This window comes from Cylas formicarius, unplaced genomic scaffold (genome assembly GCF_029955315.1).
Source record: "Cylas formicarius isolate icCylForm1 unplaced genomic scaffold, icCylForm1.1 PGA_scaffold_5__7_contigs__length_24384050, whole genome shotgun sequence".
Lineage (NCBI taxonomy): Eukaryota > Metazoa > Arthropoda > Insecta > Coleoptera > Brentidae > Cylas > Cylas formicarius.
The window spans coordinates 19,115,518-19,142,587 of record NW_026844341.1 but is presented as its reverse complement, the minus strand read 5'-3'; the positions used below and the strand labels follow the sequence as shown (position 1 = coordinate 19,142,587).

At 37.6% G+C, this 27,070-nt stretch overlaps 3 protein-coding genes across 4 annotated transcripts; 2 read left to right on the top strand and 1 right to left on the bottom strand.

Moving 5' to 3' along the window:
* Nucleotides 1-78: 78 nt before the first annotated feature.
* LOC132702162 (uncharacterized) lies at nt 79-1,546 on the top strand. The gene is made up of 2 exons (XM_060670629.1): nt 79-702; nt 759-1,546. The coding sequence occupies exons 1-2, from the start codon at nt 359-361 to the stop codon at nt 1,198-1,200; spliced, it is 786 nt and encodes a 261-aa protein (XP_060526612.1). The 5' UTR covers nt 79-358; the 3' UTR covers nt 1,201-1,546.
* Nucleotides 1,547-2,093: 547 nt separating this feature from the next.
* LOC132701901 (E3 ubiquitin-protein ligase SHPRH) lies at nt 2,094-26,955 on the top strand. Of its 2 annotated transcripts, XM_060670192.1 has the most exons (19): nt 2,095-2,532; nt 2,584-2,751; nt 2,803-3,003; nt 3,051-3,364; nt 3,424-3,571; nt 3,623-3,821; nt 3,878-4,010; nt 7,012-7,207; nt 7,271-7,434; nt 9,929-10,099; nt 10,156-10,339; nt 11,928-12,047; nt 12,105-12,438; nt 15,606-15,955; nt 16,020-16,120; nt 18,945-19,148; nt 19,208-19,435; nt 21,975-22,453; nt 26,639-26,955. In XM_060670192.1, exons 1-19 carry the CDS (start codon nt 2,100-2,102, stop codon nt 26,808-26,810), a joined length of 4,299 nt encoding a protein of 1,432 aa, XP_060526175.1. In that variant the 5' UTR covers nt 2,095-2,099; the 3' UTR covers nt 26,811-26,955. The 2 variants fall into 2 exon arrangements, with proteins under 2 accessions (XP_060526176.1, XP_060526175.1); XM_060670193.1 differs by lacking the exon at nt 26,639-26,955 and having other exon boundaries at nt 2,094-2,532; nt 19,499-22,069.
* LOC132701905 (retinol dehydrogenase 11-like) lies at nt 22,910-26,624 on the bottom strand. The gene is made up of 4 exons (XM_060670201.1): nt 26,339-26,624; nt 23,830-24,156; nt 23,488-23,780; nt 22,910-23,435 (listed from the first exon to the last, which is right to left on the bottom strand). The coding sequence occupies exons 1-4, from the start codon at nt 26,478-26,480 to the stop codon at nt 23,253-23,255; spliced, it is 945 nt and encodes a 314-aa protein (XP_060526184.1). The 5' UTR covers nt 26,481-26,624; the 3' UTR covers nt 22,910-23,252.
* Nucleotides 26,956-27,070: the final 115 nt, after the last annotated feature.

The following is a 27,070-nucleotide window of genomic DNA, read 5'->3' as shown; positions in this document are numbered from 1 at the left end:
GCCAGTTGGACACAACCGGATTCTGTGATTAATACAGTCCGTCTCTCTCTTAACTGCACCAGACGTGCGATAAAAAAAGACGGATACGTTCCGTGAAACGAATACGTCTGTGTGTACATTTAAAACATCTGATTATCTATCGTAAATAACCCGTCGAAAAGGGGTGGTAAGCGCGACCCCCAATTAAACCCGCCGAAATTAAATAAACGCCGAGGAAATCTGCGGGGCGTGTTTGGACGGCGGTTTAAGTTAGGGTCATTTTCGTGTTATTTACCCATGTCTAATCAATAAACTGGGCAACACAAGAGGCAGGACAGGCGGTCGTTTTCGTGGGGGCGATTTTGATCCCGCGCCAATTATGGAACGGGGCGGGCACTCTCGGGAACCCGATTCTATCGAAGAAGGCAAGCCGTTGAAAAAAGCTAGGTACGTGTGGGAAGTGAAGGGCAAGCACCACATGAAAAAAACGGAAGCCCATTCGCCGAGGAACCAAGAGGTACCGAATCCGTCGGGTGTGACGATGCGGGAATTGCAGGGCCCCAGCGATTGTTGCCTCGAATCGTTCCTTTCTAAAACGGAAGAGATTTTGGATAGAGACTATAGTGATGATGAGGAAAAGTCGTCACTTGAAAATGTGATCGAAAATGAAATACCTGTTACTTTAGTACTCGCCAGACCGAAAAACCAAGACTATTATTTAAGGTAATTAACTTTCGACCTTTTTCACATCCCTCCCCTGCAAAATAATTGGGTTTTAGATTGTGGCAAGCCCAACAGATTGCTCGCAGTTATGTGGACAATACCGTGAACAGTATGTTGGAACGCTTTAACGATCGTTCTTTGGATGTGTCAAGTCTTATTGAGGATTGCGAGAATGATGGCCAAGTCGAAGATGATGCGATTTTGATGGCTATTCAGGCACACGGTTTACAGTCTGTGGTTTTGCAACAGTCTCCCAGACAGAGTGAGGTTGAATCTCGGTGTGATAAGCCTGCTGTTGATCTTATCTGTGAGAATTATGAAAACTACCAGAGGGAGCGGGAGAATGAGTTTTCCGTAACTTCAACTTCGAGTTCTACAAGTGGGGGCACACCCAGTTCGAATTCCAATCAATTTGAGGAAGATCTCTCGGACCAAATGGATTTCTTAAATGCCGCAGTATCAGTGGCGATACAAGAAAAGGGTTTAACCTACAGTTAAGACTGAATTTTTGAGAAATATAAAAAACTGTGTAAGAGTTTGTATAATTGGAAATGATTATCAGGAAGTGGGAGATTCAGTGAGGAGTTATTTATAAATAGTCTTTGGTGATTACATAACCTGATTATGTGTCAACATCTGGAAGTTAGGGTTTAAGTAATAGGAACCTTACTAAATATAGAAATAAAATTATTTATCTCCCAGTGTTAATAGAAAAGGCTCTTAATTCCAATTGGGCTTTTAAATTGCCCATAAATCTATTATTTAATTGTTTTATTTTATGGTTGCCTTGTCCATCCAAATGTAGTGGATTTTACTTGATGCAAGCTTAAAAAATTATTTTATCTTATGTTAATTTTTATTAAAAATATTTAGTCTAAGTGTTGGCTTTTATTGTACTTAGTTATTAGTAAAAAACCAAAACTAACAAATTCACACTTTTTTAAATTCAATTTTCCATTTTTGTTTTATAACTTAATATAATAAAACAGGAAACATTTTCAGTTTTGCGGGCAAATGGCAGAGTCATTCACGAGCACCATCTGTATTTACTTTCTCGCTGACAGTTTATTAATAAGTCTGGATGTTGTGTTTATTCAGCAGTATTTTCTCAAAATATGTCCATTTAAAGTTAAGTGTGTGGATATCGATGTTTAGAAAGAAAATGGTACGACGTGTAACTTAGTGAGTGAAATGTAGAGGCATGCGCAGAAGATCATTCCCATCTCTATCGTAGCCAAATTATTCATATCAATTTTCTTTTTTGTTTCTATGTGTGTCTTGGGTCTCTTGCTTTGACATGGAATACCTATATAACATTCTATTCGTCTCGATCTCAGACCCGTATCGTTTAGTGGTCTGTGCACACAGCAATGTAATAAAAGCAATCTTGGGATGTTATGGTTAGGTTGTTGATTAGTGGTGGAGACGGTTCAGTGGTGGTTGGTTATTTTATTTTGCTGTTTTTTGAAATAATTTTCAAAATGGTTAGGAATAAAAACTCACCGAAAAGAATGCTTGCCCTGGCCGGGAATTGTAGTTTGAATATTCATAACGAGTTTATACCTGTAATCAAAAAACGTAAATTCAGTTCCGCGAAAAATAAAAGAGCGGCAAGAAATTACACAGTGCCTTCTGTGGAAATCGCATCAAAGCAATATTACCTGGGCGAAACAAAAATTGGGCGAAGTGGTGATAGGTTCCCGGATGAATTTAATGGCTGTAGTATTGAATTTGAACGGGTTGAGAATGAAATAATTGAGCGATTGATTTTTCACTGTGGTAGTAGGATTGTCAGGGTGATTCCAGATACAAATCTAAATTTTTTGAAAGGTTATTTTAATTGTTGGGGGTAGAGCGGTCGTGACTTGTTCCCGATTTCAGAACTTTTGGAACTGAACGTATTTTTTGTCGAGCCTTACTCCCGCGACATCGAGGTGTATTTTAAATGGTACCTAAAGTCATTGCCTCTGCCAAAGATTTCTCCTAAAATGGGAAGATGCGTCAAGTGCGTCTTTGGTTTGCTTTTCAATACAGGCTGTATCAATTCCGGTATGTTCTTTGGTGGGGCTCTGTCGGAATTGGTACCTATGCGTTTTTTAGAGGAGCCAAAGTACCAAAGCTCGCTGAGCAACATCGAGCTCGATGTATTGTATTCAAGGTTAGCTGATAGAAAAGTAGACCTGTCTAATATATACCAACAAGGTATGCATCTTCACCATTTAAGACCGAAGTTAAGACCATATCAAGAAAAGGCGGTGAGGTGGATGATATACAGAGAAACTGTCGCGGATAATTTTAACGGTATAGAATCTCCTATCCACTGCCTCCACTACAGAGTTAAGTTTTAGGCTCGCTGCATCCCCTTCTTCGAAAATTCACTTTACAATCGGGCGTCGTTCTCTATTTCGACAAATATACGGGTTGGGTAGGTAAAGAACCTTCCCTAGTGAACTCATCGTGGAGCGGGGGTATATTGGCAGATGAGATGGGTCTCGGCAAAACCGTAGAGGTACTGGCCTGCATTTTATTGAATCCCAGACTAAAAGGCGCCTTCGATGGCGAGAAATCCAGTTCAGACTCAAAGCTGATTATCAAAACTCAGAAGCCAAAGTCTGTGCAAGAGGAGTCGGGTGCTTCAACTTCAAGTACTGAAAGAGCCAAGGTAAGAGTAAAATTGGCGCCTCTAAGTTAATTGCAAGTCAGTTACTAAAATTGTATCAGCTTAGTGAACAGCTCGCAAAGTCCACTACTTACCAGACCTTGCACAAGTTATACACCCAGTCTTTGAGCAGATACTCTACTGTCGGAACCAGGGCTAAACCCGAGGAGCCGAAAGTGCAGTGTATATGCGGTAGCTCCCTTGATCTGAGTAAAGAAAATGGCATTCTTACATGGGCAAGGGTCAACACATTCATTTCAGGCATTGTCAAGTGTCACGAATGTGGAAAACGTCAACACCGCCAGTGTTTGGGGTACAGCGTTCACAATAGCGACCCCTACATGTGTCCCCAGTGTTGGTTACATCAGCCGCTTCTCGAGTCGGGCGCCACGTTGATCGTAACGCCTCGGACTTTACAGAAACAGTGGTGCACGGAGATCGAGACACATTTGAAGCCCAGGTGACTTTCGCAGGTGTTCGTTATGAGACTGAAATAAACGCCATATGAACGTTTAGGTTGAAAGTGCTGAGGTACGACGGGTTCGCCGCCGCCACGCCCATATACCCGACCGAGTTGAATAAATTTGACATAGTCGTCACAACATACAATGTGCTACAGTCAGAGCTAAAGCTCACTGAAATTAACAAGGTTATTATTATTATTATTATTATTGGGTTGGTATTCTTGTTACTTTCGAAAAATCGATGAAATCGATTCTTTTTGAGAGTAATAAAAATTGAAATTGGGAGGGTTAGGCCCTAGCCCCATCGCCAGTTTCAACAGTTTTTGGAGTCCTTACATGCTGAGCATTCCGATATCCGATATTCAAAAGTTCGTTGGTTAAGTGCTGGAAAAGTATTCGAAAGAATTCGGGATTTAAAAGACGATATTGTGAATTTTCTTCTTGATAAAGATATTTGTAATCAATATGACGTCTTAGAAAACGAAACGTGGCCCTCTGATTTCGCTTTTTTCACAGACCTCCTCGTACACATGAATAAACTTAATCTCAAATTGCAAGGGAAAAATCAGTTTCTTCACGATCTCTATATCTGATTTTTCTCATTTTCCAAGAATACAATCTTTAAAATTCACTATATCAAATAAGATTAAAAATTCGAAATTAGTTCGAGAAAACTATCTTCATAAATCAGTATTTTTGCGACCCCATTCAACGTTAATTACGAAGAAGTTGGTGCAAAATTTCAACTTAACTGTAACACTCTCCTGAAACAAACTTTTCATACAGTACCATTGCTAGAATTTTATAAAAATTTAGATAATAACAACAACAGTGAAGCTTAGGAAAACTTCTTTAAGAAACGGAATTGCAGATGAGCACCTTTCATCAGTTTTAAGAATTTCTGCTTCGCAAATGGAACGGGACTATGATGAAATTTTGATAAAACAGTCGCAATTTCATTTTTCTCATGCACCATCAACCAGTAACGACACCAGAAAATAAAATGATAATGCTTCACATCAAGAACTACATTAAATTCGTTTTATATTTTGTGTTTACAATTTTCGTACCTTTTGTACTATTAAAGTAATAAGCGTATAGTTAAATAAGAACAAACGTTGTTCAGATTTTCACATAAATATGTATATTTAAATGACAGCTGTCATAGTCCCAGATCTCCGGCGTTTCCTGGTTCTAAAATTGTGCCTATAGATCCTTGCAAACGCGATTGTTTATTTTTAAAAAAACACTTCCTGACCCCCTAGTCCCGTGGTGGGGAAACTTGTTTTAAGACGGGCCATTTGTAATAACTAGAGGATCGTAACGGGCTAAAGAATAATGCTTAATCGTTAAAAAATGTATGTGTTTTATAAACATATACATTTATTATTACATACACTTATTAATTGTACTGAAGTGACTTTTACTTGATAAAAATCCATTAAAAAAGAACAAACGTTCAGATTTTCACGTAAATATATTTAAATGACAGCTATTTCGGCAACACCGTGCCTTTATCAAATGCGAATATCAAACGGTACCGATGTTTATAAATACAAAACAGGTAGTAATTACTTAATGTGAGGTATTACATTGAGATTTAGATAATTTAGGCGTCGAGTGTGAATTGGCTATCGCCAATTACGATCCTAACCCAAACGAACACATTTTAGGTAATTTAATTAAATCACAAGTTTCAACTAGCAAAAAACATCAAGATCTTTCCCAAATGCCCTTAATTCCCAGAACGATATAGTATTTACTCGAGCGGATAAAGGAAAGACAGTCATAGCGATTAATTCTTCAGAATACATTTCTAACACCCATCAATTTCGTAAACCAGAACTATACTAACATATTCAACACGAACCTACCGAAACATACAGAGACAAATCAAAGAATTACTTAAAGAATCCTCACTTTTTAATAAGACGGTAAATATCAACTAAAAATATTGAATCCGCAACCCCCAAAATTATACTCTCTAATTAAATTACATAAACAGAATATGAAAATCAGGCCGGTTGTGTCTTTTGTAACAGCACCATCTGTCAAACTGTCCACAAGATTAATAAATATTTTAGAAAATTACACAGACTTCAAACCTAAATTTACTTTGAATTTAATGGTCAGTTTTATATTTCTAAAGAAGGACTAATTATGGGAAACCCACTTCAACAATCTGGAAAATATTATACTTGAACATCCGTTATTTAAAAGTTTTCTTTGGTGGTACAGATATGTGGATGATGTTTTTACGACTGAGACAATTAAATTATATCAACTCATTACACAATCGCATAAAATTTACTACTGAAATCGAACAAAATAACTCTTTAAATGTCTTGGATTTAACGATGACTAAAGCACAAAACAAATTAGATTTTTTAATATACCATAAACCTTCACACACAGACACCATAATACATGAGAGTTCAAACCATCCCTATACACACAAAATGGCTGCCTTTTATTTTTTTATTCATAGGCTGATAACTATCCCTCTTTCCGCAATAAACTTTGAAAAAGCATTAAATATTATAAAACAAATTGCATTCAACAATGGCTATGACCCGTCACTGATAGATAAAATCTTAACTAAGAAACAATTTCAAAAAACTTTGAACTCTATATATCCCCGCTATCTCAAGGTTTTAAAACATTAACATACATAGGAGAACCTAGTAATAAAGTTTCAGATCATCTCTCGAAATGTGGCCTCAAAATTGCTTTTAAAACTAATAACACCCTAGGAAAATTTGTTAAAAACAATAAATCTAAATCTAGTAGATCCCAGAATTTTGGAGTCTATAAATTATAAGGTTGTTCGGAAAGTCATTTCGTTTTTTCCCGTCAGAGGACTTAATTACGTTTTTTCGAAACCAACTTCACACTTAAGTCGCATAACCATATACGTCTTGAGCGCTGATATTGCAAGGCTTGTGTGTGAAAAAGTTCTATTAATTCTACGCAGTAGTTTTTGGTTGGTGCTGACTCTTTCATTTGAGTTGACGGTTTCAACCTATTTTCTAGCTAGCTGGTAGACCACTTTCATTATTTAATAAAGTTATTGATTAACATTCTTATCTCCCAACAAGATTATTAAAGTTCAACGCAGAAACATTTTTAATGTATTTATTTTTTACTACAACAATCTGATGTGACTTTCGGGATACGTGACGTCAGGAGTTGAATCTGCGCCGGCCGCGTAAATATTGGCCAGGCGGCAGCCCGCTGATTCGCATCAAATGGTGGCGTCTCTGCATCGACGAGGCGCAGGCGGTCGAGTCCACTGGTTGCATGGTGTCCGCGATGGCTCAGAAAATCACCGCCGCTCACCGTTGGGCAGTAACGGGCACGCCTATCTCCAAAAACTTATCAGGTAACGCGCGGCCACGACATTATCGTGAGGCCCTCCCCCTCTCCGGTTTTGTGGTAACTCTAGATCTCTACGGACTCGTCGATTACCTTCAGATGGCGCCCTACAACGACCATGATGCGTGGAGGTACGCGCTGTACGACCCGTACCTGAATGGCGACAAGGACGCGATGTACGATTTTCTCGGTAAGGTGCTGTGGAGGACGTCCAAACGTTCAGTGTGGGATCAGGTGGGTCACTTTTCACGTATATCAATTCAATATCAAATTGATGTAAAAACTAAGAAAAAACTTCCTGCTCACTCACTCACTTATACCAGTAGACAACCAAAGGGGGTTGCAGTAGGCGTAACCCCACACCTCTCCGCCCCCGCCGACCTAACCTAAGAAAAAATGAATCGCCTTCCGTCAGCGATATGCCGCGAAAAAAAAGTATATCCGCGTCATAAATTTCAAAATTCAAATTCGAAGGACACGTGGTACAGAGTTGAAAATACTCAGTAGGTCTAAAGAAATTATTATACCAAATAATTTGCGAAGTTCCAATGATCTGAATCAGTTTTTTTATAAACTCTGTCGAAAATAATAAAATACCAGATCAAGAATTAAACAATTTCGATGAGAGCAATCAATTAGAAAATGTCGATCGAGAGCTACAGAGGGTGAAATATTTTATGTAATAAAAAACATTAATTCTAAGGCAATAGGCGATGATAAATTAAATATTACTTTAAGAAATAAATGTATGAAGTCTTGTTAACACTGATTTAAAGAAACTTTTATAAAATTGCATTCCATCGTCCATGACTGTTAGGTAGGTAATGTCAAAAACAAAACTGTCATAAAAATTAATGACACTGCTATACTATACTCGTGTACATCGAAAAGTTTAGGATTGATCTTGGACTCTAGGCTGCTTTTCAAGGATCACATTACAAACAGACTGAGAATAGCATGTGGGAATTTAAAGTTAATATACATTCATAGATATTTTCTTCCAATTGTTACAAAGAAATTGCTTTGTGAATCCATCGTGTTGTCACAGTTCAATCATTGCTGTGCTATGTTGTTTAATGAGTTCGCCGACAGGATCATATTTCTCCATACCTTTTCGGGTTGGCTTGACACATGCAATAGGTTTGGGTTATCCCGTGCTACATTCTATTTTAAATTAATTAAGTATAAATCTCCTGAATACCTTTTTAACAAAATCACTTTTTCTACAGGTGTTCATGACTTGAATCTAAAATCTAAAAATTTATATAATATAATAAATAATTTGTCTTTTCGATTTAACAATATCAACCCCAAAACTTTTACAACCGGTATTCTTGGAACTCAGTAATTTCTGTATCAGAAAACCACTCTTCTGTTTACCATTACCCTCCTCCTTTCTCCTGTGACTTATTGTCCTATATTTAATGATTAATGTATTATAAATAGAGTTAGGATTTTATGTAAAAAGCATCTTTTTTATTATTAGGAATATCAACCCAATATTGTGGATATACCCGTTTTAGAATGAAATAATTAGATTAACGATATCAAAAAATTACATATTTCGCATAAAATATTTTTAGTTGTTGTACATAAGGTGAATATTTTCTATTTTTCGAGCACAAAATAAACTCATGCATTAGTTTTTATTACTGGGATTTTTCAAACGGATAAGATTATAAGTATCTGCAATATTGTGGACTTTCTGTTTCATAGCCGTTACCCAACATTAATTAAGCCCTCGTCCCTTTTTTCTTTGACGCTTTTATCTAATGTGATTTTAACAACCTCTTCTGAAAATTAATCAAATAAAAATCATTGTATTATACTTTTCAGGTTCAGCTGATTCAATTAAAAAACTAAAAGTTTATATGAAGAATGTGAACTTATCGATCAGTCGACTAAGGCTAATTTTATTTCTTTAAGTGGTTTTATTAAAATATTAGAGACCCAACTTTGCTAGAGTCAATTTCAGTAGTAGAAGAGTACGAACATTTGTTGAAAAAAGTTCCAAGCAGAATAGGGAAAATTATTCTTGACAAATTTCATTGATTTTTTTTAAAAGTTACTTACAATTTTATCATTAGATGCGACCGTTGATAACGATTTACATTATTTGGAACCAGAACATCTTGCATCATTAAAATTCGCGCCAATTACTTCGGTCGACGTCGAAAAGACGTTCTCCAAGTACAAAAGCATATTAAGCAATAAAAGATAAAAATTAACCGTAGAAAAGTTAATTGTCAATTGGTACAATAATAATAATAGGTCTGATTGTAAAACTGAATAGTTTTTACCATAATGCGTTAATGTAGGTTAGGTATAAGTATATAGATATAAGTCATTAATTTATTGTTAGCTAAGGTTAATAAATAGTCCTAATTAAGTATTATTATTTTTATGTAATGTAATTTTTGTAGTTGTTTGACTATTCTTTCCTGGATTTTCATTAAACAATATATGTAACAAATAAAGGGCCTAAAAGTACATAGGTGGTAGAAAAAAGCATATTTTAAGCATTTTCTGTGCATAAAAATCCGAACTCTAATTATAAACGCTGCGTAACATATTTATTTTTGTTCTTAGGGTAATTTGGTTTACATCAAATTGAGGCTCAAACAGTGTCTGGCTTCGCTGGATATTTGCGTTTTATTAGGCCTTTTGCTTGCCTTAAATGTGGTACCATCTAATATTTTGTAGTGTGATATTATTATTAATTTCTCAGATGAACATTCCCCATCAGACATACGAACTTCACGCGTTGGAGTTTTCTGCGGTGGAGAAGTTCTTCTACAATTCTGAGCACGAGTTGAGCGCGAAAACATTCCTGAATATCGCGGGACGGTTCAATCCGGACCTTCTTCTCGATAAAATGGACCGGCAGGACATGAACAACGTAAATCCATTAAGTTGATTTTTTGTTTCATTTGTAAGCCCGCGGTGGTGTTTCAGTTGCTGGCGCCGTTGCTGGCGCTGAGGCAGGCCTGCTCGGACCCGAGCGCCGTGAGCGGCAAGGGCCGCCACCTTGCTCTGAAACGGACATGCACGTCTATGAAGGAACTGCTGGATGCGCTCATTTCCAAGAACAAAAGCGAGTGCGAGGACAGGCTGCGCGCCTTGATATCCGCCATTAACGGTAAGGGCGCGAGGTGGGCGTGTCACGCTGTCAACAGTTAAGATACGAATGCCTAGCGATTCTTGCGCTTTTGCTCATTTAAATGTAAGATCACTTTGTTCATTTTTCCCCATTTATTTTGGATTCTGGACTCCACTTTGCGGGTCTTTCGGAAACTTGGCTTTTAACTCTTGTACTTAATGATTGATGGTTATAGCATAAGGCGTGACCGTGAAACACGCAGTCATTTTGAAGTTAGAGCTGTAGATATATCGGAATATATTAATAACGATAGTTTAGAACAATTATGGTTGTCTATTAAGATTGAAGGAAAAAGATTGTATCTGGGAACAGTTTATAGACCTCCAACATTTAACTTACCTGAATGTCTTGACTCTCTGGAAGGCGTCCTTTCCGCACTTATTCCTCAATTTGATTTTTTGATGTTTGGCGGAGATTTCAATGTTAATATGTTAAAAACTAATACTTCCGCTTATTTTCGATTTTCTCTGGGTAATAAGTCCTGCATGAAGATAGGAGTGTTGAATTGTTTCTGATGTCACCTCTTTCCAAGCTTTACTAATAAAGTTGACTGCATCTACCATATTAATGGAAAATTTGTCTGCGGACTCGATCATTTCCATTAAAATGTTGTTCCTGTATCGACTCTTAAGAATTTTTATTACTCTCTGGTCCATCAGCTGTAATACACTTGTTGTTATGGCTGAAAGAAATGCCGATTCAATATTCCGCAGATTTGGAATATGGGGATGCGCAGAGCAGTTATCTAAGAAAAGTAATGTTTTCCTCCCCTTTAATTCCGCATCGCATTTCCGTATCTCCTCTTCAAAAATTGATGAATTGATTGATGTTCTTAAAACATCGCGGGTTAGTTGATTTTCCAATCACGACTAGCTTTCTTTTTTCTCTCCCACTCATATTGGCAGCTACTAACACTGTTCTTTAGAAAGTTTTCCACCCAGACACTTTTCCCTACGAAATTTAAGAGTCCAGTCTCGTCAGCAGGGTACTTTTCTGCTAGTTTTGGCCACGTCTTCTCCAACCAATCGTTAGTGCCGTTTCTGTCGACATCACGAGCTTCGCTAGTTATCTGTCCGTAATTTATACCATATTTCCGAAGCCTCGAAATCGATAATGGCAAGCTGTTCAGCAAACTTTTCTGCTTTTAATTTTACGGTAGGTTCGGAGAGTGGAACATTTTTAAGACGTTGCTGTTGGAACCACTTTTTTGGCTTTCTTAGTTTTTTACTAGAACTGCCTGCCGCTGCAGCCTGAATCATTTTTTCTTTGCACTTCCAAAAGGTGGATACAGTCGACGGTGTAAGTCTGTATCGACGTCCAACATGACTTTTCTTTTCTCCCCGTTCAATCTCCCAAATTAAAGCAACTTTGTCATCTAGAGGTAAAATGTTTCGCTTACTCGCCATGCTCGCCGTATTCACTAAGTCAAATTAGAACTGATTGAAACAATGGTGTGCTCGTATACATACCGATAAAGGCATTAACATTTTTGAATTTTCACTGTATCTTGATTTTCAATAAAGACAGTGTATTATTATTATTATTATTGTAACAGCGCGCGTTTCAGGTCTGGCCGGCGTGTATCTGCTGATGCAGAAGCCCGAGAACGCGATCAGGGAGTATAGGAAGGTCTTGCAGTTGGCCTCGGAAATGTCGGGAGAGGAGAAAAAGGGCAAACTGACCATAGGTAGATTATAGGGAACGCCTCCGTACGTTTGAACTACTGCCGTGTGTTCCGTGTCAGATAAGTTGCCGTTGATACACGCTATGCATAACTTGGCGGAGGTGCTGGAAGCGCATCCCCCTACTTCCGAGCATACACTGCGAGACGACACGCTGCGGAGGGACTGCGCCGACCTGGAGCAACGCTACATCGACAAGTTCGTGTCAGAGTGCGCGTCCGCCCGGAGCTCGGTGGCCGCAATCACGGGCAACATCGTCAAGACGCAGGAACAGTTTTTGCTCGAGGAGGGGCAGTGGTTCTCCCGCGGTCTGGTGTGGGTCCAGGCGAACGACCTCGAGGACGATCTGCTCAACAGGATCGAGGCGGCTGCGGAAAACGCCAACGTCGACGGCAAGTTAGTAGAAATTTAGACAGGCCGTCGATCAATGTGGTGTCAAAAGTAAAAAAATAGCGAAACCTAAATTTCCAAGATTCGCAAGTATACGCGGTTGGCAACCAAACCTATGCGAGGGTTGCCCTTTATATTTCGGGATTTTCTTAAACTAGTCCTGCCATCTGGCGACTAAGTTTCACATTTTGAGGATAGGTTTACTCAGTTAGGTTTTGGCGAATGGGTGTTGTTTGTGTTTTTTGTGATAAATTAAAAAAATTGTGACCGTTAAAAATGCAACTTAATCGGGAGCATTTTCTTGCAATAATTTTTTACAACCTTAGACGTGGACAACAACGCAACAATGCATCAATGAACTTAATTCGACCCTTGGAGTTAAAGCACCATCTAGGACTAATTTTTATCTCTTAAACTGATTTTGCAGGGTCGTGATGTGACTTACCATGAGATTGAGGTATCCTTGGGCATTAGTGGGACCACCGTATATACAATTTTGTATGAACATTTAGTCATTTGATAAAACAGTCAATTCTGAATGGTACACAACTATGTGTTTGCCGAAAGTCTTCAGAAATTAGAAAAACCAACCGCCGAAGACGAATCACTCTCCACGACGACAATCAGTGCAAACAAAGAAGTTTTTGAGCATTAAAAACGTTGATTTGATGAGCCATCCACCATATAGTCCTGATTTTTTGAGAATATTTTGAGAAACAAAGTCGTATCTGTTGGTAGCTTATAGCTTTTTATTACAAATCCCGAAATATATTGTATCTCGCAAAAAGTGCGTCGTACAGTGTCGGCATCGGTACAGATAGAATCAGCGTCGAAAAAAACGTTTTCATGTTTTTGTCTGTCCGTTTCTCTGTTCTCTTTTCTCCGTTTCTCTGTAGACTGGGTTTTAATTGGCTATAACTCTTGAACGGTTCGCCATACGGCATTCAAATTTGGCTGCTTTTAAGCAGTCCACGGGACACATAAGCCAGTAAAGAATGCTTCTGATAAAACCACGGCGGCCATCTTTTTTCGACTGTTTTTCGAACATTGCTATGAAACACGATAAGTGTCCGAAATTCGAAGCTATCGCGAAAGCAAGCGAATAGCGATTAGTCCCCTGACGGAACCTATTCAAATTGGGGGGACTGGGGGGTCGCGAAGTATATTAAAAAAAAAATTGGAAAACCACGTTTCGCAAGGGTTCCAGAAAAAATGTATATCGAAAATTGTTTACGGGATCGTAAAAATTTTTGGGCGAGAAGGTGCAAAGTATTAGGCTCCATAGTTGTATTTATAATTTTTAAAAAATGTGAAAATTCGCTATAACTAAAATACTATGTTTCAGTCATCAGATTCTTTTACATGGCAATATAGGCTTTTGTATTTAAAGTTTTTACATATTTTACAGGGTGTTTGGAATATTTTGTGCAATATTCAAAAAAGTCATGGGTGTCTGAAGTTTGCAGTTATCGACTTGAAATTTGACAGGAAAGTAGATGTCCATACCCACATCTGATTTGTAGAAGTTGGGCGCATTTAAATGTCGCAAAGCAATAAAAAAAAATAAAATTTTGAATTCCAGAAATAAATTATCGGGAAAATTTGTGAACCTAGAAATGCGGGAGATCCAGTTCTATAACTTTTGTTTTAAGCATTTTTTCGATTATGTACAGGACTTTTCAAATATAGACAGAAATCTAAAAGACCCTGAAAAATATGGCTCTTTGGTCTACACAGTAATAAAGGCCGCACCGAGGCGTACAGTTTGCATTTACAGTTTTCGTCTATCACACACGCTTCTCGAGATATGTGAAAAACTCCATGCAACAGTCGCTATTTCTTGCACTCAATCTAGACCCGATGACGTCATTTACTGTTACGGAGTACTGCATGGTTTCCGAAAACAAGTATTTTCTCGAGAACCATTTACTTTATTGTGAAAAGTATCCTGTAACTTAGCTTTATAATTATGGGACGAAACAGAAAAAAGCTGTAGCATATTTATTATATAGAGTTTAGCTAGAATCTAGTTCGTAGAGGGTGTCGGTAGTGTATTTTTGTTGCTTCGCCATCCTACGTGCCACGTATTCGTGGCTGTGTGCGCACACAATAAATACTTCTTCTGCTTGAAAATTTTCATTATTCTTCAATCTACATATTTTCATTTTATATAAAAATAGAAAACTAATAAACATCAATATAGGTACTAAAACACGAATGTAACTAAACTACCTAAACTAAAAACTTATCTATCTATATAAACTTTACAATATACAAGAAAAAATACATGTGTACTTTATTCTTTTTGAGTAAAAAAATCGTTATTTTTGGTTGCTTATTTTTTCTTAATACAAATTTCATATTCTCGGTGTGCTTCTCAACCTTCCAGAACAATTGCATAATATCATCAGTTACATATCAGACCTGCGTGTCGAAAGCAGTTTGAAATAGTGGTTGAAGTAATTTTATGGAATCTAGGATAGTGACGTTGAAAGGTTTCTTATTTTCAAATGACTGGATCAAAAGATACAAAAAATATTTGCGGTAATATGTCTTAAGGCATTTTATTATGCCCTGATTCATTAGTTGGACGACTGAGGTGTTATTTGGAGGCAAAAACCCTAATCTGATATTTAAAAGGATTAGATTTTTTGGATGAGCTGCACAAATGTCAACCAGAAGGAATATTTTTCTATTCTGACGTTTTAGTTTTTTATCCCGATCCTTTAAATAATTATTATGGTTTGACTTATAAATGACATAGTAGCGCAAGATTTTTTTTACAGCAATATCACATTGATAAGATTACAATAATAGATTATGGACCTTCATCTTTATGGCCATTATTTTTGTATTGGAATCAAACTTTCTTTTTTATACTTGTCATTGAAGTATTATATGTTTTTTGTATACTCTGTCAAAAAGTATTTAGTTCAAGTTAGTAATAATTATATATAATCTTATTTTTGTTTACCGTGTTCTAGAGTAGTCTCCCTAAATAAAAATCGCAATTTCTCAGAATTAAGTTTTTTGGACCCTCATCGGAGGAACGCCCGGTTATAGATTAATTGTTATTGGTTTTCGCGTAACTTGCGTATTGAACTGTTCTATTGACTCGTTGTTCTATTTGAAATAAACGGAAATGCAAATGCGGTAGTTCAAATGTCCTGCAGGCTGGTCGGTCGTTCCCCGATGATGCTACTGGTAAACGCCGACCGTTGGCGCCAGGACATCGATCAACTGCGCGCCAGCGCGTTCGACGCCGTCAACAGCCTTTACTACGAGGGTGACAGCCCGGGAAGCATGGTGATCTCTGCGGACATCGTCACGCAAGCGATGAATTGCCACCTGCGGCCCCAGAAGCAATCGAAAACGTCCAAAAAGTGCAAACTGTGCCTGGCGAATTGCCGCTTAAAGGATTACGAGGTCCGCCTCTTCCACATGAAGAAACGCGTAGAGATGTTCATCGACATGGGCCTGACTGGCAGCTGGAAGCCGACCGTGGAGGAGTTGCTGCTCAAATGTAAGCGGAGGTCTAGGGGGCGGGGCTGGAGTATCGTTTGACGTTGCCGTTTATATGTTCGCAGCGTTGCTCGCACTGCTCAAAACAAAGAACGGACGGCCAGAGTTAATAGCCGACGGTGAGATGGACGTCGCATTGTTCGACCTCTTCAAGAAGGAGTTCAAGGTAACGGGGTTTATAAGAAACTTTACATTTTTAACGGTTTTAAGAGGTTTATAAGAAAACCATTGCCGTTGTCACTTTTGTAAGATATCCAAGTTTCGTAGTATTTTATCCAAAACATTTCTGTTAATTTATTTATTTATTGGTGTTAGGCTTTTTAAAAAGGTGTTATACCGTTCTTAAAAGTTTCTTATAAAATCTTAACTTACAGCCACTATGAAACATAAAGAATGTATTATAAAATGTAAAAAAACGTTTTTATGTGGGAGGCCTTTATGTTTTTGAAGTGACGATGTTTAATAATTGTTTTCTTAAATATGTCACAAGCTAAGCAGCAGCTTTTATAGAAAGAAAATTCGTGTTAATATTTTGCAAAGTGAAAAACTAGAAAAATTATAATTATACTATTAAATTATTTAAATTATAAGATTGCTGAAACGTAGCACTGATCTGCTAGGTTGTTAAAAGAAAAAAAAGTTGATTCTGAATTGCATTTGATTGAAAAATTAAATTGAAACTAAAAAAAAACATCTATCAAACCGTACTCAGGAAACAAGGTTTTTTGCAAAAGGAAAATCAATTTGGTGTACCCCAGGGAACACTGTTAGGGCCGAATCTTTTCATTGTCTATATAAACGACATTGTACGACACTTAAAAAAGTGATGATGATGATACGTTGCTGTATTTAATAGGAGATGATGTTGATGAGGTAGTACAAATCCTGAATGAAGAAATGGAAATTTTGTATATAAGTGTTAAGTATTAAAGGTAAATTTAATGCCATACCACTGGAATATTTGACGTTTTCTAAGCATGCAGAATACATAACTAGTAAAAATCTTCTGAACAGAATGAACACATATCTTAGTGACTGGTCTAATACAAATAATACAAATCAATATCGTACCACATTTTAACTACTATTCATCTATACTCTTCTTGCTCAATATGATGGAGAAAAGCGTACTTCAGAAAAAACAAAACCAAGCCATGCGTTCTATTATAGGATGTCATCGTTTAACGTATATAAACACTATGTTGGAAGTAACAGGATTATTAAGTGTAAACCAACTTATTTGTCTTAACATAATGACTTTTATATATAAAATGAACCACAGTTTGCTTCTCGAATATTTATCATACATAAGAGTTCTATGTTCCTACAGTTACCACTAGCTATGGCCAAAAAGATACAATTATACAGTGAAGAACTCGAACTCAGTCAAGCTGTTTAAGAAAAAATGTGCTTTATACAGTAAAGAAAATATTAATTTATAGCCACATTTGTATTGTATTGTTAGATTAAATTATTATTTGTTGAATAATACTAATGTACTTCTAATTAAATTAGAACAGATTTTCACAGTTTTTAATGCTTTCTGACAGCTGTTTCGGCAACACCGTGCCTTTATCAATATATATATATATATATATATATATATATATATATATATATATATATATATATATATATATATATATATATATATATATATATATATAGTAATAGACTTTTAATTACAGTTATAGGGTTATAAATTTAAATTTAACAACGGAGAAGCATTTAAATCCAATTGGTCATTAAGTAATAAATTCGAATATCTCATTTTTTTTTGTTTCCCATAATTAATCCTTCTTTAGCAATGTAAAATTGACCATTGAATTCAAAATAATTTTTGTCTAAACAAACTATTAAACTATCTAGCAAGTCTTGTTTTATGATAGGGTTAACTTGTCTCTGCGTGAGAATATTGTCTATTATGTTTATTACGTCAATTGGTGGAATGCTAGGAAATAAGTTTTGAACATTAAGTGAAACTAGAATTGACTTAGGAGGAATTTTTATGTCTTTAACCTTGCAGCATATCTAGGTTTAAAGGCAGTATTATATTCTAAAATTTTAATTGATATTGTTTAAAAATTAACTGATGGTGCTGTTACAAAAAAACTACAGGCCTTATTGGCGTATGCTGTTCGTTTAATTTAATTCAAGAATATAACTTTGGAGGTTGAGGGAGTTCATGATTATTCTTGTAATTAAAAAGTGATCAATCGGTAATTACTGTTTTGATTGATTTTTGATAGAATTCGGTGCAATCATATTGTATACTTTGGTATATATTTGGATTAAGAAACTGTTTCGTTTTTGTAATATATTCAAGAGAATCGATTCATTCCTTTATCTACTTTTGTAAATATTACATTATTTCGGGAAGCCTTATTTTTAATTGATTTTACCATAGACATATGTGAAAGATCCTTGAATTTGCTGGTAGTATTAAGTTGAGATTTTATTAAATTAGCTAATACATGTTTGTTTACGATATTGTCGTTGTGACCGTCAATACCAAGTTCGCAATCAACCCCTAAACAATTTAACTCTGTATCGGTGTTGAAACCCTTTTTTAGCAATCCGGACTCTTCCTCAGAGAATGTAGTGTTGGTCAAATTGATAAATCTATTGTAAAATTCATGATTCGTTCATTTTAGTGCGTTTTAAGTGGGTGTCTAACTTGGATTTTGGTCTTGATACTTTTTGTGAATAATGTTTGGATTCTATTGTCTAATAAGTCAAATTCTATGGGATTAAATCTATGAGATAATTCACATAAATCTATTGTAAATCTCTTTTCTTGTATTGATATCTTCGTTCTTCTATCAATCATTTTGTCTGTCCTTGGAGTTGAGATATGATCCGTTGTTGAACACATTTTTTGTTCTAATTTAATTTCTGTTAAATGGATTTTAATCAAGTAAAAGCCACCTCAGTCCGACTAATATACTTGTGTCTTGTAATAAATCAAAACCAAAAAAATTGTCTGGCAGGAGGTGAGGAGGTTCTGGACTCTCCTGGACCAGTTGGTGTGCGCCTACGACGAGCTAGACATCTGCAAGGTGCGAATGCAAATGAAAACCGAGGACGCGTTCCCGGGAGGGAGGTTCAACATCGAGCCGAACCGTATTCTAAAGAATTTAAGCTACGAGCCGGCTGTCGCGCACGAAAACATCAACTTGATCTACGAAAGCCAGGTAACTATCCCCGGTCTCCGCCTCCTTCTTCGTTATAAATCTCGTCTTCTCCGAATCAGTTGCCCATGCAGGAAGAGTCGCTGCGCTCGGACGAGATGTACAATTCCGAGCAGCTAAATCAGCTGCTCGGTACCCGGAACTATCTCGAAACGTTGAAGAAGCAGCAGTACGAGGGCCAGAGTCCTGATCCGTGTCCGGTCTGTAAGGGCGCTCTTGAGAAAAACTGGACCATCTTGACGTGCGGCCACTGCTATTGCCTCGACTGTTTCAAGAGGCTCCTCGAACGGGTAAAACTCTTAGTTTTTTACCATTTTCCTAAATATCCGATCGCTCCCTAGCCATGACTAAAGTTTTAGCAATGCTGTTCGGTTGGATGCGGTAAGGGCGTGCTTCTGATTTTCCCGACCAGGGATTTTAATTTTGTTAGGCAAACTCACCTTCCCGTTGTTTTAACCGCGGTGACTAATGAAGGCAAACTGCAGGCAGATTTAATAACAAATTTACGCAATTACTCAAACCTCCTTGTTACTTTCGAAAAATCGATGAAATCGAATGGGTCCCCACTAACAGTATTAGCTATAACTAAAAGACAGCGAAAACTTTTGTATTTAAGGTTTTCACCTAATGTATAGGGTGTTGAAGATATTCTGTGCTATATAAGAAATGTGTTAGGTGTCTTAAATTTGCAGATATCGACTTCAAATTGAAACAGTGGAAATTGGGTGCAATCAAATTACACCCAGTATCTTTTAAAAAAAATTACCATTTACTCTATCGGTAAAATTCTTCGACCAGAAAAAGTGGGAGATCCAATGCTATGACCTATATATTCAAATTTTTTTCAATTATGTACAAGGTGTGTCGATTATGGGCAAAAAATCAAAAGACTCTGAAAATTGCCGTTTTCGTTGGGTAAAATATTAGCCGTAAATGAAAAACTCTAAAAAATAAGATAAGTTGGTTTAAGCAGTAAGTAAGTATGTCGAGAGTGTCAGGTTTCGTCTATCATACAGGCTGCGCGAGATACTTGAAAAAAATCTAATTGGAAATCACTATCATTTGTACAAATTTTTATATTTATCATAGTTTGCCGTGGCTTTGCAGTTTAGCGATACGTGAAAGACTCTTTATACTGGGTGTATGCACAATACACACCTCGATTTTGGGAAAGTTCCATTGTGGTCCGCAGGAGCACGATAGAAAAACAATGCGTCCCTTTATTGACAAGAAACCGCAAAGCGGCTACGCGCTCCGAAGTTGCCCCGCCCAGCTACGTTTTTTCGAAAGCAATCTTGTTCTGATAAGCGGGGGCTATTGACCTAGCGGACCTTGTCACTCGACTAGGTGATGACTGATTATTTCGTGTCAGTTGTCATCATATTCTGGGCACAGATTCACGTCCACTTTATTGAGTGTGATTATGCAAATCGGACTGTAGCTTTCATGACGTCCAGCCTCGGAGAAAGATAAAACAGCGGCAACTAATACCAGGGTGAGGTTTTGAAATGTGTAGGGAGACTTTGAATTATGAATATAAAAAAAAATTATGTACTAATTCTTGCTTACAAATTGCAATCTTAAAAGCTAACAAGATTTACAGTAATATCCTCAATTTTGAATTTGGCCAAATGCAAAAATTATCAATATAAAATTATGATGGACCCAATATTTGAATCTGATCGAAGATATCCAAATGTATTATGAATGAAAAAGTAAGAGGGAAGAAGAAATAATAATAATAATAATAATAACAAAAGTAATAAGAGTTAAAAAGGGCAAAATTTCAAAGTCTCAACAATTGGATCTTTTACAAGGCATTAATTACACCAAGGTACTCGCAATGTAAAAAAAGAAAGCACCAGAGCAAAAAGATGTTTCTGTCCACAAATTAGAAGCAAAAGATACGTGCAGGTGTTTTAAAAGTGGCCACTTAACAATTAATATCAAATAAAGATAAAAATAACCACTTACCTGCAGGTATTCTCGCTGAAGACCCTGGCAGAAACGTCAAACTTGTCTGGTTTTCATTCTATATCATTAGTTGACTTGTTATCAGTAAAACCAATCTGGCAATTAGATATTATATGATTTTTAGTAAAAAAGAAAACCAGCCGAAGGCTTTTTCGAAGATTTATTTTACATTAAAATAAGACTGTAATTCTCAAGAATATTTTTTTCTCCTTTTTTTAAGTGGGTTTTATTAAAGCAATTTTGAAATGAGAAAGCCACTTACCACTTGTAAACATTAGTTTAATAATATGGCAGACTGACATGGACATGAATTTCTTTCAATAGAGAAGATGTAATTTTGCCAAACCCCGGCGCCGAATCAAATTTTAACAGGGTTAAGAAAAATAGAACGTTTATTAGTAATAACGAAATTTTCATCTGTGATTATTTGCTGATTGTTTTTCAATACTTTTTACACCATCTTCTCGCCCACAGTGACATAAAGTTCACTGAAAAACTCGATAATTCTATGTATATATTTCTTTCAGGTAGCTTATTTTCGTTTAAAACTTATGAAGTTTTATTTTTACATTTGTTGGTGTATTCGCTAATTTTTTCCCGTAATTTTTTGCTATTGTTTTTGTCTTTTTTACTTATATTTTTATAGTATGTAGTTTTTTAAAAATTAATTAATTGTACTTGTTCTTTTATATAATTTATAAAGTTTTTTTTATAAAGTTTGTCCCTCTCGTTCATGCATACATAGATTTTTTTTGTTTATTAATTTAATTTAATCTGTGGTAAAATTATGAACATTAGATACAAACTGTCATTCTAGCCCTTGTTTTCTCACTTTTTTCCCCGCCGTGCTCACAGTCGCGCGCGCCCGAGATCATCCAGTGTTGCCTGTGCCGTGTCGAACACCATATCCGCGATGTGGCTTACATCAAGGCCGACCCCGCCTCGCACGTTGGCGAGGACGAAATCGAGGTCCTAGGCAACTACTCGCGGAAGATCGAGGCGGTGATCCGGTTGTTGTTGAAGTTGCGCTCGCAAGATCCGAACGTCAAGGTGTTGCTGTTCTCCACATGGACGAGCGTACTGAAATTGCTGAAGATGGCGCTCGCGCAGAACCGCATCGAGGCGGAGTTGTCCTGGAGCGGCGCGGTCGAGAAAAAGGTCAAAAGGTTCAAGGACCCTGCGCTGAAAGTCACCGTTCTGCTGCTGCCCATCCGTCTCGGCTCTAAGGGACTGAACCTCATCGAAGCGACGCACGTCATCCTGATGGAACCGCTGCTGAACCCGGCCGACGAGCTGCAAGCGATCGGCAGGGTCCACAGGATCGGTCAGACGAGGTAGGCGCCAGCGGTTGTAGTTTGAATGTCCCGAGATCGGTAGTTCGAATATCTCTTTTATTATTGTGGTTATTAATGTGGCCGCTTTTTATGTTTTTAGTTTTACTATTTATTTATTTCGTTTAATATTTTCAAAGTTTCGACTCTACGTTTATGCCTTGATATTTTGAAATTGTCTTTATGTGTGTCATGTTTTAATTTTTATGATGATTTTAGTGTGGCTAATATGTGTTGTAATGTCTCGCGAAATCGGGTTTGTAAAGTTTGGCTTTTTGAAAATTGTTTCTAAATTTAAAGGGCCCAATGGACGCGACTCTCTTAGTTCGAATATCTCTTTTATTATTGTCATTACTGCCGCTTTTTATATTTTTAGTTTTCCTATTTATTTGTTTTATTTTATTTCTTTGAAAGTTTCGACTCCACGTTTATGTCTTTACATTTTAAAATTGTTTTTGTGTATGATTTTAGTGCGGTTAATATGTGTTGTAATGTTTAGCGTAATTTTGTTTGTAAATTTTGGACTTTTAAAACATTTTTCTATGTTTGCAGAGCCCAATGGACGTGACTCTCTTAGGTAGTTTGAATGTCTTGCAAAGCCTTTTTCAAGTGTGCTTAAGTCTGTTTAGAGAGCCTAATCGACATGACTCTGTTAGGTATTTTTTTGTTTTATTTTTGCTTAATGAACCGTCGGGTTCGAGAAGAAGGTAGGAGTTATTTGAACAAATTTTTACCGAGTACTTTAAAAACGTCTTTAATTTTTTTGGAGTAGAAATGAGGGGAGAAAAAAAACCTAACTTTTTCACTTCAGTTTGACTAGTAGTTCGCTATTTTCCCACAACTTCCTGGGCAGTTCGGGGTCGTCGGTGCGAGCGGACTCGTACCTCGTCACATATTTGCAGTCTTCGAAATGCTCGCCCGTATACTGCTCGATGCCCTTTTGTACCGCGCAATATATGGTCGTCTGCGCGCCTTCCGTCGCTGTCTGTAACTCTCGTGGGTAGAAAAAAAAATCCTCGAACTACGCGCCCGCTCACCTTGAAGAACCATTTGAACGCGTAGTTGTAGAGCAGACTCAGGTGCGGCGACAAATCCCGGAATATCTCGGTGGCGACCGATCCGGGATGCAGGGAATAAGTTGTGGTCGTGGTGCCCCTCAGTCTCCGAGCCAGTTCTATGGTGAACAGCACGTTGCACAGTTTCGTTCTCGCGTACATCATGATCGGTCCCGGGTCATCGTTCAACGACTCCAACTCTATCGGTTTGGCATATTTCGCTCCGGTGGACGACACGTTCACTATCCTCGACTTGGGCGTATTGGTGATCAGGTCTGAAACGTGAGGTCCTTTCGGTCGGGATTCGCGCCGCGCTTCACTTACCCAGTAGCAAATTGGTGAGCAGAAACGGCCCGAAGTAGTTCGTTTGCATCTGCTTGTCGAGGCCGTCTTCGGTGAAGCCGCGTTGATTCCCCGACCCCGCGTTGTTCACTAGCACGTCCAAACGTTTCAGCTTTTTCTTGATTTCGTCCGCGCAGCGTCTGACCGACGCCAGCGACGCGAAATCGACCAACACGTAGGATACGTTGGGGTTGTCGGTTTCCCGTCTGATCCGGTCCCGCGCCTCCGCTGCTTTGTCTTCGTTCCGACACGCGAGGATCACTTCCGCCCCACGTTTCGCGAAATCGATAGCTGCTTCGTAGCCCACCCCTGGCCAATCAAGTTAATTTGCACGTCATAATGTGGTGTGGGTTGTACGAGGTCGGTAGTTCAAACGTCCCGCTTTTGAAGTTGGTTAATTCGCGTCTTTTCGAAAACGTTTTTAGTTGTGAGTACTCGGCAACGTTAAAAACCAACCGATATTCGTGAAACATTCCATTGAAAATGCAGGGTAATTTTTGAGTACTTGGTAACGAATAATGGAAATTGCGAAAAAAATGTTTTTGGTACTTTTATGTAGCCAAACATCGTAATAATAATGGAGTACCTTAACGAACTTATTATTATTATACTATTGGCAGTAGGCAGCAAAGCCGATAAAACTGCACTATATATAGAAGTCACATATTGACACTGCGTTCACTGTCTATTTACAAAATTATCAAGTGTTTTCTTAAAGCTATTCAGGGTAGGTGCAGTCACAATATCATCTGATAAACTGTTCCACTCATTTACAACATGGTTTGGTATAAATTTTTGTCGTGAAATTGTGACAGAGTTCAGTACACAATTTTGGTGAATGGCCCCTTAGGTTATTGTCCTTTTGATGAAAACAGTCGATAAGTAGTGGCCATGCAAGACCTTGTGCGAAGGCGTAGATAAAGATGGTGGGATTTTTGTTGCTCCTCTCTGAACCCGTTCCAGAAATCTATGTCCTTTTGGAAGTATGGAGAAAGTGTTATAGGCTCAAAGAAAAGATTCTTGAGACATCTCCTTAAAAGCACGTCGTATCATATATGTGTTGCCATGTTTTACTACCTTTGTAACTTGGCTCTCCCATTTTAGGGTCTCAGATATTAAAACAGCTAGAAGTGTCTGTTCATTTACGGATCTTAAGTCAGAGTCATTTATATCATAGTCAAATTTAGGATTGTTATAACCTATATATAGGGTTGTACATTTGTGTGCATTGAGACGCAGCAGCCAGTCCTTTGTCCATCTTTCCCGTTTAGCTAAATCTTCAATTAGGGTCCCCCTGTTGTAAAGTTGGGTCTCTAAAAATCTTAGTATCGTTATTATGCCTACTAACGTTGCACATCATATGCTCAGCAAGGTCAGAGACATATATTATGAATAACAGGGGTCCCAGTACTATGAGGCACTCCACTCAAAACCTCAAAATTTCAAGAGACAGCAATGGGGCGGGGGGGTAGTTTAATTTAAACACTGGGGACACGTTATCAGTCTGAAACTCAAGCTTTTAGAACTTTTTCTTCCGTGAGGGTTTCTAAGGGTAGCACAGGTTAGATCTTTCTTCCGTGAGCGTTTCTAAGGGTAGCACAGGTTAGATCCTCTTGAAAATAAACACTGTAGAATTGTTCAGCAAATCTGCAATCTTAGTTGATTTAGTTTCTAACTCACCAGAGCTGTCAAGCAATTAACGTGCTTTGACTCTAATGAGTCGTTAATTTATGTGTAAAACTTTCTGGGGGCCTGTTTTGTAAGGTTGTTTTCAAATTCGGCTCGTTCTTCTCTCAGCTGGTTTGCAACTTGATGTCCACCTAACTTTTGTTGTTTTTGTAAATGTGCCAAAGTCTTCGTTTTTGTTTTATTAGTTTCAGGTTGATGGTAAATATTAAGTATCTTGGAACAAGTACAATTATGAAATGTAATAGTGGTGTTACCTATTGGACCATTATTATTAGTTGCAATTCCATTAAAAAGGATAGGTTAAAACCATACACGTTTTTTGCTATTCCCCGATTTTGAAGAATACGGGTTTCTTGTTCCCACAACAATTTTTCGTATTTTCAGGAATAATTTTACTAGAACGCGTGGACAAAACATTCATCAGAAGGAAATTTTTTTTGAGATAAAGAATTGTATTAAGATTACAAATATAAAGACGAAGATGGAAGAGAGAGGTTGCGTGGGTCGGTAGTTTACATGTCCCATACTGAATGTTGGTTCGTACACTGTTACTTAAAACTACCGGAGTTCGTATATATATTTTTCGTCGATTGATTCACTGAAATAAACATGTACGCGATAACAGGCGTTGTCGATAAAATAAATTCTCGAATACGCAATAAATGATTACGATCTTTTAATAAAATGGTAAATTTATAATCGAAGAAGAAATTTTTTTGAGGGATCCCTTGAGAGGTGTTTGAACTGTTCCCCATTTACAGCCTGACCTTTGGAACTTTTCGGAGCCTCGCAAAATATCTACCTGTATTTGCACCTGTGACGACCACGGTTTTGCCCACCAGACACACTTGGCTTCGGCACCACGCCATCACCAATTTCAGATAAATCTTGAACGCTATCAGAGCGAATAAGGCCGAAAACAACACAGTCGATAGGAAACCCATCGTTGCGATATGAAACCGCGCGTAGTGCTCGTTCCAGACTGATGCAAGTTCAAGAGTGTATCGAAAGATAACCCTTATCTCAATTGAAATTGTGGAAAACCAGTGGCGCAATTTTTTTTTGTGTTAAATGTGGGCGATTTAAAACAAATCCGTTTCAGGCCTACCGTGGTGCACAAGTTCTTTGTCAAGGGTACAATAGAAGAGACCCTGCACGAAGCGACGTCCGCGAACGCAGCCCTCTGGGAAAGGGATCAAATCACCATCCGTCGACTCCAGGAGTTGTTCCGGGCCCTGCCGAAAGCTAACGGCGACGACGAAAATTCCCAATAATTTTGTTTTTTGATGCTCAACACGTAAACATTCCCGTCTGATTGTTCAAGGTGTAGCTGTCGAATTTGCGCGTAGTGTTTTTATCTTTTGTACTTTCTGGAATAAAGATCTCTTTATTTTATATTCCGTTTTTATCCATCATGACCTTAGACCAACAAGCCGTAAACAAGCGCCAGTCAATCGGCATAAAAAAAACGATGAATTCAAGAATCTCTTATTGTGGAAGAAAAATATTTATTTTTTGGCGGTTCCGGGGTACT